The sequence below is a fragment of the Nuphar pumila genome, chromosome 16 (assembly GCF_984573655.1).
Source record: "Nuphar pumila chromosome 16, dmNupPumi1.hap1.1, whole genome shotgun sequence".
Classification (NCBI taxonomy): domain Eukaryota; kingdom Viridiplantae; phylum Streptophyta; class Magnoliopsida; order Nymphaeales; family Nymphaeaceae; genus Nuphar; species Nuphar pumila.
The window spans coordinates 69,820,589-69,833,719 of record NC_143264.1 but is presented as its reverse complement, the minus strand read 5'-3'; the positions used below and the strand labels follow the sequence as shown (position 1 = coordinate 69,833,719).

The 13,131-nt window shown below is 44.8% G+C and overlaps 2 protein-coding genes across 2 annotated transcripts; both read left to right on the top strand.

Annotated features, from left to right (window-relative positions):
• Window positions 1–2,669: 2,669 nt before the first annotated feature.
• LOC149813456 (putative UDP-glucosyl transferase 73B6) lies at window positions 2,670–4,317 on the top strand. Its single transcript, XM_089991464.1, has one exon. The coding sequence runs from the start codon at window positions 2,696–2,698 to the stop codon at window positions 4,142–4,144; it is 1,449 nt and encodes a 482-aa protein (XP_089847590.1). The 5' UTR covers window positions 2,670–2,695; the 3' UTR covers window positions 4,145–4,317.
• Window positions 4,318–6,669: 2,352 nt separating this feature from the next.
• Window positions 6,670–8,443, top strand: LOC149813455 (putative UDP-glucosyl transferase 73B6). Its single transcript, XM_089991471.1, has one exon. It carries the CDS (start codon window positions 6,806–6,808, stop codon window positions 8,243–8,245), a length of 1,440 nt encoding a protein of 479 aa, XP_089847597.1. The 5' UTR covers window positions 6,670–6,805; the 3' UTR covers window positions 8,246–8,443.
• The last annotated feature ends 4,688 nt before the right edge of the window (window positions 8,444–13,131 follow it).

The window sequence follows — 13,131 nt, the reverse complement described above, 5'->3', positions numbered from 1 at the left end:
CCAAGAGTCACTATGCTTGAACTGCAAGGAGACGTGTCTCTTGGGGTTGAAGGGATTTCTTTCAAGGATGTATCTCAAACTTGAACTCTTTATAAAGTAATAAATGCAGTGGAGTAGAACATAGGCATTCAATTGTAAGAGAATTGAGAGTATGGAATTCCCTAATGATTTCAAGCATAACAATGTATACTTCAGCGTGCTGCACTTGCACATCCAAGTACCTACAACAAACAAGTGAAAAACCTTTTTTTGGAAAACTTTTCATATAAAAACCTCCCATAAGCAAAAACTTTTTTTCCCTATGAGAGTTTTTCTGTCCTCCAAACATGCCCTAAGGAATAAATTTGATTGCAAGTTAAGGCGGAGAGAAGAATAAACTAAGATTTCGCTCAACATCATCTTTAATTAAGTTAGCCAGGCCCATTAAGTGACCTTGTTCCTGGCGAGGGTTTGTCATACTAAAAACAAATTACATCCAGATTTTATTAATTTGTAATTCCACTAAAAAACGCTGGAGGAAGGCCCCCTTCCATGATTGCCAAAAACTACACAGTTTCTTCTCTATTTCACTGTTTTGATTATGGCCTTAGGTGTGTTCATGTTGTGTTGGGAGAGAGAAAAGAGTTAAGCCCCTAATTTATAATTTTTAGGAAATAAACACTGGAAACTAGAAAACTAATATTACATAGTCACTTGAGCTGCAATTTGAAATCAAAGGTGACATAATTTACATAAAGCTGCCTAACATTTTGCATTATTTCAATCATCTGCCTTCTTTTGCTACATGCAATCGAAACACCAGCATGATGACCAATTTGACATTATTATCCTTTTTTAAATGACAAACTCATAGTAACCGGGTCTGGTCTTTTCAAACCTGTTCTAAAAGTAAGATTCAAACTCGACCCAATCTAAATCGAGTTGGAGTACAACTAAAAATTGTGGACGTATATGGGGTTAATGGGTTAAGTTATATATCGGGCAGGATCTTTGGTATACCCATTTTGATTCGGGCTGGGTTCGGGTTTGGGTATGACTGAAAAAAAAGATAGACCCATTTAAGTTAACAAGTTCGGGTATTCAGGTTTTGGCTCGGGTCTTGATATGGTCAGTATTTTGGACCCTAATAAAAATTATGTAAATTAATAGAATCAACTGTTTATTAAAAAGATTATATGCTAACAAAATAGAAGCTTAATCACTATTTTAAATTATATCAAAATTTGAATATAAAAAAAATATATCCACTCCAACCAAACATTTTAAGTCAAAATAAAAAAACCAATGATATATCATATTCAAAATGTATCAAATTCAACGTGTTTTCAAGTATTATGATGGGATTCACTTGAATCCCACAATTTTCACAACAAATGGGCAATATGAAGTATATGCAAAAATTAATTAACGTTTGAATTGCTAAAATGCAATGCTTATTAATTCTAAGTTTTTCAACATATTTAAATGTTTGATTGAATATATAATATTTACCAATTAGAAACTTTCATAGATATATGGGGGTATAAAGCAGGTACAGGTTGGTTCAGCTATATAGGCAAGTTGGGTACGGGTTGGTTTGGGTACAAAGCGAGTTTGGGTACATATTCGGATTGGGTCCGAGTCAGTTCGGATTTAAAATATGGAGAACCATTTGGGTTCGGGTACATAATTGGGTCACCGTTCAGGTTCGGGTCTTAATTTACAATAGCAAAACACAACCCATTTTTACTGTGGATCTATATTTTGGGTCTGACCCAAACACACGGGTTGGGTAATATTGGTTCTGGTCGAGTATAATCGGGTATACCCAATCAAGTTACACCCCTAGAACTCATTTTTATGATATTTTGTCAAGCAAAACAACATGGGTGTTTTAAGCAATCTGTTTGACTAAACAAAGATCAACTGAAGTACCAATAGTATTTTCCAAACACAATAAATGAAATGTTAGGCAGTTTTCTGCAATCAGCTAAGAGATTAGGTAGTTCTTTGTAAATGAAAAAATATGTAGCTTTGCCTTACCTAAACGTTAAAATGGCAAACTTTATACATAGGCGCCTAACGGCATATTTACTTTATGTACCTTAGTTTTTAAATATTTAAGACTGGACTAGGTGGTAACTGTGAGTTTTGTGGGAGTTTGAAGTTTTGTTTTCATATTTTTTTATAAATCTGACCATTTAGATGTCTTCTAAATACTTTGATTTTATATGAATCGATCTCTTGGATAGTTGATTCTGACACGCAGGTACATTTTTATAAGAATTAAAAATTGATGGACTAAAATTTTATAAACATTCAAGACTAACAAAATAATATTTTTTACCAAAAAACAATAACATTTTTTTTTTTAAGGCGGGTTAGATGGACCCCTAATAGAACAGCAGCCGCCCCATGTGACAGAAGGATTCGATCGTGGGCCTTCAGCTTCACACATGACCCCGTTTACCATATGGGATACCACCATGGTAACAAAAAAAATAACATTATTAAGAGTGGTAGGCAGCTAACACTCCTCTTTTAAGATAGTCCCTAACTTTTTTTTAAAGAAACAGCTGGAAATGACGAATTGAATTACTTTGAGCTGCTGTCTTTTGACAGTACACGGATGTGCTATTTTACCCCAACACTCCAACTAAAGGTCAGCCACACCTTTTTTTTTCTCCTTAATTGCTTACAAACCCTTCCCAACCGGATGGAAAAAGGAAACAAAGAAGAGAGAGAGAGAGAGATGGGCAGCGGCATGGAGATGATGTTGATCCCGTTCTACGGCCAAGGCCACGTCTTCCCGTGCACGCAGCTCTCCCTTCAGCTGGCCTCCCGCGGCGTCACCGTCACCATCGCCACCCCGCCGGAGCTCTCCCCTTCCATCTCCGCCGCCGTCGCCGGCCACCAGCTCGTCCGCATCGCGGTGCTTAACCTGCCCTCACCGCCACCGGACGCTCCTCGCCACCTCACCTTCCTCCGCTCCCGCCTCATGGCCGAGCCCTTCGCCGACCTCCTTGCCCGGCGGGTAGCCTCCGGCCTTCCTCCTCCAGCCTGCGTCATCTTCGACGCCCACGTCGGCTGGGCCGTCGAGATCTGCCAGCGGCACTCCGTCCCCACTGCCGCTTTCTTCACAAACGGCACCTGCGCCTGCGCCCTGGAGTACGTCGGCTACCACTTGCCGCTCGAAGACATGAACCCAGACGATCCCGTCTCCGTCGACGGCCTTCCCGAAACCCTCCGAGTGACGTGCGCCGATCTCTCCAACCAGCAGCCTCCGATCGTCGGACGCGGCGGGCCCAGGGATCGCCGGCTGCCGCCGTGGATGCCGGAGATAGAGGGGGCGGTGGTCTTCCTCTTCAACACTTGCGACGAGCTCGAGCGCCCGTTCATCGACTGTATGGCCGGAAAGGCGAAGAGGAAGGCCTTCGGGGTTGGCCCGCTACTGCCGTCCAGGCTCTGGGAATCGGCCGGCGCGCCGCTCCGCGACGGGAAGGTCCGAGCCAAGAGGAACTCGAGCGTCACTGAGGAGGAAGTCGAGGCGTGGCTCGACTCCAAGCCGCCGAGCTCAGTCGTCTTCGTGTCGTTCGGGAGCGAGGTGAGCCCCAGCGCGTCGGAGCTCGCCGAGCTAGCCGTCGGTCTAGAGGAGTCTCGGCAGCCGTTCATCTGGGTGATCCAAGCAGAGGTGGGAATGGTCGGCGCCGGCGCGACGGGGCCGAAGAAGGATCTGTGGCTCGACGTGGTGCCGGAGGGGTTCGAAAGGCTGGTGGGAGAGAGGGGACTCGTGATACGCGGCTGGGCTCCGCAGCTTCTGATCCTGAGCCACCGGTCGACCGGCGGCTTCGTCACCCACTGCGGCTGGAACTCGACGCTGGAGTCGCTAGCTTGCGGCGTGCCGATCCTAGCGTGGCCCGTCCGCGGGGATCAGAACCAGAACTCCATCCTGGTGACGAACCACCTGAGGGTGGGCTTCACGATCCGAGCCGCCCGCGATCGAGTCGTGAGCAAGGAGGACGTGGTGACAGGGGTGGAGAAGCTGATGAGCGACGCCGAGGTGAGGAAGCGCGCCGCTCAGGTCAAGGCCATCTTCTCGTCAGGGTTCCCGGCTAGCTCCTCGGCTTCACTCGATGCCTTCGTCCATCTCTTCCTGGCAGAGTAGGAGACTTGGTTAGGTGATCGGGCCGAGTACTTTATAAAGTACTTGGAGCTCCACAAAACATACTGCATCGCTAATTCTACGCGTAAATAACTCTCCTGAGTAACTTTTGTAAATTTTCACTTCATTCGTAAGTTGGCAGTGTTTCTATGGAGAGTTCCATGTTTTTAAGTGCAATACGTGGTTCAAGACCCCTATTCAAAATCCATTGCATTTTGATGGAATCGTAATAAGAACAATCAGAGAAAGGAGCCAACTTGAATTGAATCAAAGACCATATTTCCTTCTATATTGACATGTTTAAAAGGAATAAGGCAGCTACTTTTTTCTAATTGTTCTTACATTTTTTTTTACTCGAGAAACCGCCTCAGGCGCAGAGACCTAGCCGCGCTGGCTCAGCCTGCTGTACTGTGTTCATTGTCCATGTCGGTGTAAAGTTCTGAGGGCTTACCCCTCGACTACAGGGAGTGGCCAAGCTTGGGTTGATGAGATTTGAACCAACACTGCCCGTCTAGGCTCCATCCATCAATATTTATAAACTACTGCTTTTCAGTCAACGAGGAAAAGCGGGGTCAAGACATTTTGATTAAGGAAAATTTACATATACGCACATCATATATGTCAAATTTATGTTTGACTGTCTTGGGTTTCAAATATTTTATATAAACACCTGACATTTTAAGAACTGACTGAGATGATAGCCTGAGTTGCTTTCTCTCTCTAAAATTACTTTGAGAGGTAGAGGGAAAGAACTGACTGACACTTGGACAAAAGGAAAGGACATATGATATATATATATATAGAGAGAGAGAGAGAGATTATTAATTGTTAACCATGGTTAAAAATAAAATACCAAAGTACATAAGAATTTGAATTACTGAAGATCATAAAAACCAGGTATGCTTGGCATCCCTGGCTTATGGAATGACACTACGCTTCCAAACAAAGAAAAAGAAGAGATCACATTAAAAAAGTGTCTCATTGTAGCCCACCTTCTCCAGCATGCATCGCTACTTGTTGTGTCATCCGTGGAGCAATGTGCTTTTTTTATGTATATTTCTCTTGTTGATTTCTTCGATATTTGTTATTAAATGAGTAAACTCTTCTTTTAGTTAGCCTATTAATTAAAGTTGATGCTATTTGTGAGAAATTTGTTTGTTCTGTAACAGACAAAAAAATCAAATCAAAACGTTTGCATAATTTTTTTATTTGGATTTAGGAAAGGTGGTGCACTGAGGTGGGGGACAAGGTCTCCACCTTCCCCCTGTCTCAAAAATCCTGCCCTTCATTCCTGCCTCCATCCTCGCACGGGTTTTGATTTTAACCTGCTTTCATCCCCGTTTCATGTCCTCCATCCTCGGTCTAAACTAAGCGAGGCAGGATAGGGCTCCGTTTCTCCTTGGTCCATTGCCATCCCTAAAAAAAGATTGGGTACGGAACGGAGCAGGGCAAGGCACGAATCGGGGCGGGGCAAGGTGGGGAGAAAGCTTAAGTTCATCCCCACCTCCATTCCCACATGGGCTTTGATTTTAACCTCCATCCCCTGGATGGGGCTCCGTTTCCCCTTGGTCCATTGCCATCCCTAAAAAAGGATTGGGAACCGAATAGGTCCGGACAAGACAGAAATCGGGGCGGGATTAGGTAGGAGAAAGTGTAAGTTCATCCCCGCCTCCATTCCCACATGGGCTTTGATTTTAACCTTCATCCCCGTTTCCCCCTGTCCACTGCCATCCCTGTTTGGATCAGGAGCACCTGCCATATGTTGTTCTTGAGATGTAAGGCACAGTAAACAATGCAAATCCAAATAAGATTGTATCAAACATTTATTTCACCAATTTCAGGGGAATAAACATAAATAAAGAAGAAAATAAATCGTTCATAATCCTTAACCTTAAGAAAACAAAACCAATTAGTTTTTCTCTTATCCTATATATATATATATATATATATATATATATATATATTATAAGGGAAAAAAAGCATCACGAGCTGAATGCTTTGATGTTGAAAAGCTTATAACCTTCATTTTTAAGTTGAACCGTGACCGTCTATGAATGGTTTTTGCCGTGGTAAAAAAGGTTCCCGATTTTATCACGAGATCTTCAGAAACCAGGAAAAAACAGGGAGGCTTGTTGTAGAAGACCGTATCTTTCAGTCAACGGCCTGTAGGCCGTATCTCATCGTCAACGTCATCGATGACTGTCAGACCAACTAACCTTCAACCACACTCTCTCTTAGCTTCCCCAGGATTCAGATCTGGTCATTTCTAGAATGAGATTTTTATTCTTCCTACAATCATGACCGTTGAGAGGTTCTAAGATTGCTTCCACGTGTTGGTTACTTTTTTTCGCCGCACTGTTAAACATGATTTTAAAAAAATAATAAAAGCAGAAAAAGGACCACTAAAATCATGTTTAACGGCGCTATCACTGTTTGAGAAAAGAAAAAGTTACCAACGCCGTTATCTATCCTTGTGGCAGAAAAAAGTAACCAAACACGTGGAACAATCCTAGAGCCTCTCTCATCGGTCACGATTGTTGGATGAGAAAAAATCTCATTCTATAAACTGACTTGATCTGAACGCTCCTTCCCCATCTCACCTGTCGTTAGTTCGCTTCACTGAATCATTAGCTCGCTTCACTGCTAGGAAAAGAAAGGAGGGAGATGGAGATGATGGTGATCCCTTCCCACGGCCAAGGCCACCTCTTCCCGTGCACGCAGCTCTCCCTTCAGCTCGCCTCCCGCGGGGTCACCGTCACCATCGTCGTCCCGTCGGAGCTCTCCGCTTCCATCTCCGCAGCCTGCGACCACCCGCTCGTCCGCATCGCCGAGCTCTCGCTGCCGCCCGCCCCACAGGGCCAGCACATGTTCTTCCGCTCCCACCTCATGGCTGAGCCCTTCGCCGAGCTCCTCGCCAAGCGCACCGTCCCCGGCGCAGCTCCGCCAGTCTGCGTCATCGTCGACGCCCTCGTCGGCTGGGCCATCGAGGTCTGCCGACGGTACTCCGTCCCCTCCGCCGCTTTCTTCACCAACGGCACCTGCGCCTGCGTCTTGGAGTACGTCGGCTACCACTTGCAGCTCGAAAACATGAACCCCGAAGACCCCGTCTCCATCGACGGCCTGCCGGAAACCCTCTGTCTGACGTACGCCGATCTGATCTTCAAGCCTCCGGCTGGCCAAATGCCGCCGCCGATGATCGGACCGGGCGGAATTCCTCCGCCTTTCTTGCCGGGAGGTCGCCGGTTTCCGCCATGGGTGCCGGAGGTAGAGGGGGCGACGGCGTTCCTGTTCAACACGTGCGACGAGCTGGAGCGCCCGTTCATCGACTGCATCGCCAGGGAGGCCAAGAAGAAGGCCTTCGGCGTGGGCCCGCTCCTGCCGCCCCAGCTATGGGAATCGGCCGGCAAGCCGCTCCGCGACGGCGTGGTCCGAGCCAAAAAGAGCTCGAGGGTCACCGAGGAGGAGGTGGAGGCGTGGCTGGACTCCAAGCCGCCCGGTTCGGTGGTCTTCGTGTCCTTCGGGAGCGAGTTGAGCCCCAGCACGTCGGAGCTCGCCGAGCTGGCCGCCGGCCTGGAGGAGTCGGGGCATCCGTTCGTCTGGGTGATCCAAGCCAACGTGAGAAGGGGCTCTCCGTTCGGCGGCCCGCCGCCGACGACGACGACGGGTGACGATCCGTGGCTCGGCTTGGTGCCGGAGGGGTTCGAGAAGCGGGTGGAAGGGAGGGGGCTGGTGATACGCGGCTGGGCTCCGCAGCTTCTGATCCTGAGCCACAGGTCGACCGGCGGGTTCTTGTCTCACTGCGGGTGGAACTCGACGCTGGAGTCGCTCGTCCACGGGGTGCCGATACTGGCGTGGCCCATCCGCGGGGACCAGCACCAGACCACCATTCTGGTGGCGAACCACCTCAGGGTGGGCTTCGCGGTCCGGTCCGCCCGCGGCCGGGACGTGAGCAAGGAGGACGTGGTGAAAGGGGTGAGAAAGCTGATGGGCGACGCCGGGGTCAGGGAGCGCGCCGTGCTGGTCAAGGCCATCTTCTCCAAGGGCTTCCCTCCCACCTCCTCGGCTTCGATCGATGCCTTTATCCATCTGTTCAGCACAGAGTAGTAGGACGTAGTGGTTAGCCTGTCGATGCTGTTAATAAAAGATGGAGTACTTGTAGTTGCGCTGCGTACGTAACCATCGTGCTACATCCTTTCTTTTTTTTCCTTTTTAAATTACGTCATCCGTGAGTGATGTACCCTGTTCAATCGCTGAGCAGTGATACAGACAGCCATACGCACTCACTGGTTTTTTCTGACTGTACATTAGCCTAGCTTCGATTGGTAAAGAAAACCTTTCCGATCTCCTGAGTCCTGCTCCAAGAGTACGCCTAGCTTCAAGCAAACTTTGAAGAACGCGCCGGCCGTAAGTTTGGAACCATGAACGTTCTATGTCAGGGTGACAAACCACGGTCGCCCTAAACCGAAAAAGATGAGCTCTCGTGGGTAAAAACACTCTCTCTAGCTGTGTAGACAATTTTGCCAAAACAATAGGGGCTCCGCTTGTCTGGTAGGAGCAGCTTGTGTTGGGACGTTGCTGGTTCAAAACCCAATGGTATAATTGTATAAGTGGTAGGATCTGCCTAACCTCAGCTTGCCTTTAAAAAAAAAAGATAAACAACAGTAGCTTACTAAAACCCACCATCCTAAATTTTTTAATTTATTGTTATAAAGTTGTAAGCGCAAATATGATGTTAGATTTTAGTTTGACTTAACATATATTAATGTCACATCTTTAAACTATAGATTGGAGTTGCGTAAACAACATCGATCGTGGTAATTGATTTGCTATGTCATTAGTCATCATAGTGATAAATATCGCGAGATTTATGAAAATCTCAGGAAAAATCATGAGAGAAATTACATGAAAGTTTAAAAAGGCAATTTCTTAAGAGATTTTTAAAATATCGGGAGATTTATGAAACACACACATATATATATATATATACTCACATTTTTTTTACTAGCAGCACCAATCGAGGCCCACTTGACTGAGAAAATCATAGACATAGTCCCAGTCGAGCCCACTTGGCTGGGAAAATCATAGACACAGTCCCAGCCGAGCCTACTCAACTGGGAGAGGTCAGAGTGCCTGCACACAAGCCCTGCACAGGCCTGGCAGCCCCCCCCCCCCCCCCCCCCCCCGCGCCCCGTCCCTTCTGAGTAGTATGCAAACAGCAAACAATAGGACCGTTAGGCCACTTCAAGCCTGACAGCCAGTGCACAGGCCCTGCCGAGGCTTGTGCAGGCTGCTGCCAGCCAGATTTTTTTTTTTTTGAACTTGCCCAGTCGAGTCCACTCAACTAGGCCACTGCATGGACAGCAGGCCAAGCCGGGCTAGCTGAACCGGTTCAGCTGGACTAGGCAGGCCTGTCGAGACACTGCCAAGTCAGCCCAAACCTGGTCAGCCGTGGAGTCGTATATAATCCCAACAATTGCTCATAACAGGGTAAGGCAATTAATGGGACCTACACCACATATCCAACTGGATGCAGAGTTAGCTGTTGTGACTGGACTTTGTGTGTTGCACTGACAAGGGTAAATTTATGAGTAGCAATTTTTTTTAACTACCATGGCTACTGTTTGCTAGAAAATTAGCACTTATAAAGAGAAAATATGGCATGTGCTTGCGGTCTTTTGATGTACACCAGGCAAAGTGATAAAGTTTGTGAGACCTCTAAAAACACATATATAAAAACAAACCCCTTTTTTTTTATGACCCAACATATATTTTTTTATGCATATACTAAGTTCCTAACCTAGACCTTATATCGACATTGATATTTGCCAAAAACAAGTCTTTAAGTAAACACTTATACCATTGATAAACATTTCATTTTAAAAATAATGGGAGGAACTCAAGAATCCAACTATGGGAATACTCATCAATATCCTAAACAAAGACCAAGTATGCATTTGATATTGACATGCTCATGTAAACTATTATGAAACCATACATGCTTACACACACAATTTTTTCCCTATTCATAACAATTATACATGCATCCAATATCATATGTATATTATGCAATAATGTAGGAATCGAATTCAGTATGAAACATGTGTTAAAAAGCCCACTTTAACATGAAATAAAATTCTGTTTTTGTATAGAAAACCCATACACAGAATTTTTATATGTAAAGAACCGAAAACACCCATATAAAAGAGGATCTATGGATCCTCGTCCATGTATTCTAGAGTGAACACATAGATTCACTCTTTAACCATGAATTTACACCAAATATTGCATAAAAATTGATTCGGCATTCGATTTTTCACTTGATCCAAAAAAAGAGAATCCGTACCTTAATAAAAATTGAAAGAGACAAGAAAAATAGAGGTTGGATGGCTGGAGAAGAAGATTCTTCCTCTTCCTCTTCCTCTTCCTCTTCCTCTCCTTCTTCTCTCTCTCCTTTCTCTCTCTCTCCTTTTTCCCTCTTTCTTTCTTTCCCTTCTTTTTTTTTATTAATATAAAGAGAGTGAGAGGGGGTGACGTTTTCCTCTTCTCCAACCTTTTCTAAAAGGACTGGAGAGTTTTAAAATAGGAAAACACTCTATAGTTTTCAAGTTTTTTAAAACTTCCATGTTGACTTCTTTTTTTCTAAAACTTTCCAAGTCTTTTAGAACTCTTTTTAAAGCTTTATTTAGCCTTCTAAGGCATGTATATGGACTATTTTAAGAAGTCCTAAACAACCCTAAAATAAAATTTGTAATTAATATAATTAATTAATTATTTAAAATTATCTATAAACTTCAAAAAAATAGCCAAATTAACCCAGAAGGCTTCATAACCTTATTAAACCTCAAATTAAAGATTTATATTGAATTTAAAGCTGAAAAAATGTGTGGCTTGGATTTGGATCTGAATTCGGATCCAAAAATCCAAACTCATACCCAAAATAAAAATAGATCAAGATCTGGTTTAAATCCAGATTTAAGTAGGTCTTAACTAAGATCCAAATCCATAATAATTTGGATCATATGCATCAGATCCAACCCGATGCAACTCTGGATCTATTTCGACAAACTGCTCAATTTTTGGAAAAATGCAATTTGTGGGCCTACCGTAGCCTGAATTTAAAAAAGTAAAATATCATTGCGCTCATAATTTTAAGGCACTTCCAATGACATATTACACGAATATCAAAATTTAAATTTCATCCAAAAATAACCCATATTTTGCTTGAATAAAAAAAATAAAACTCTTTATCTCACTTCGATTGGCTCATTGCGACCTTGTCGATAGGACTTGGGCCAAGCCCAGACTCAAAGACATCAGTCTAAAAACTAAGCCCCAAACAATTTTCTCCCAAACTTAGCCAAATCTTTGAAAAATCATAATTTGTCTAAGTGTGAAAATGCATGATATTTTATCCCTACCCCCTTAAAAAAATTTGTCCTCAAAATTAAAATGTGTCAAACAACTGTAGGTAGCACCATAATCAAACATTTCACGTGTATAATGATCAGCGGCTAAGAAGATACCTTCGATCAGATCAGTTTGATTGTCCTGCGTAGCTGTCGTAACAGCATAGACTCGTCCGTTGGTCCTATGCTGGCCCTGCTGCTGAGGCCTCTGTTGTTGCTATTGTTGTCCTCCTTGAGCCGTTGGCTTGTTTAGACAGTATGTAGCAACGTGCCCAGGCTGCTGACACAGGTAGTAGACTCCCTTGAACATCGAACAAAAGCCCGAATGATGACTCTTATCACACCTGTTACACACGAATGTCGTCTTCCCTTGTTGTTTACCTTGTTGAGGTCGTCCTTGTTGTGCACTCTACTGACATCCCTACTGGGTCCGCTGCCTCTTACCCCCTTGCGTATAGCCGCTCGCAGGAGGGGTTTTCCTCGCACCACTAGCCGAGCTACCTCCATTGTCGCCCTTCTTCTGTGGGCTGCCTCTAAACCTCTCCTATTCTTCACTCAAAATTGTTAGAGTCTCGATTGCCTCTGCCAAGGTAGTGGGTCGGCCTCCCAACACCTGAATTTGAAGTCCATCCTTCAACCCACATATATACTTCATCGCCCTCGTCTTCTCATTCTTAAAGAGGTTCGGGCAGTACCTCTCGAGACTCCAGAATCTAGTGGTGTAGTCTACCAGACTCATGTTTTCCTGAGTCAAGTTGAGGAACCTCTGTTGCATCTGCTCCTTGGCGTAAGCGGGAAAATATGTGTCCAGGAATTTCTCTCTGAACACCTCCTAGGGATTCATGTCCATGTCGGTGAACTTTACCCTTCGTAGGGTGTCCCACCACTTCTTGGCATTGCCCTTCAGACGGTACATGTCAAATATGGTCTTCCTATCCTCGAACATAGGTAGGACGTCAAACGCCCGCTCAGTCTCCTCGACCCAGCTCTCGGTTGTCTCTAGGTCGGCCTTTCCTAAAAAAGTTGGCGGATCCAACTTCAGGAATCGTTCATAAGAAACCCTATCGAGGTTCGAAATCACCTCAGAGAGATAGATGCAGGTACCTGCGCTGCCTATGCAGCGTGTGTCATCTGCGCCGCCTATGCAGTGTGTGCCGCCCGCGCTGCCTGTGTTGTTTGCTCTGCCTGTGCCGTCACTGTTTCCATCAATGTTTGGAGGGCATTCATCATGAAGTCCCTCTGCTCCTGCCAATCTGCGGGAACACCGGTAGAAGACAAATCACCCCTGTGTCGATACATCTACACGTGCAATTTTTTTTGCTAAAAAGATTAAACCCTTATCGATCCTACCCCCTTAGGTTGGATTCCAAGCAAATACATTCATATAGTCACACTAAAACTTTTAAATTCACACAAAAAAGAGAATTAAACCATAAATACAATCAATCATAAGGAATTCATATGCTTCAAATAAAAGTGTTAAATAGTCTTACCAGTGAAGGAGACTGCTCTGGAGCACAAGGCACGACTTGCTGACGCTTCAGAATAGAACTCTCTTACCAAAATTAAAAACATAATGCTAAA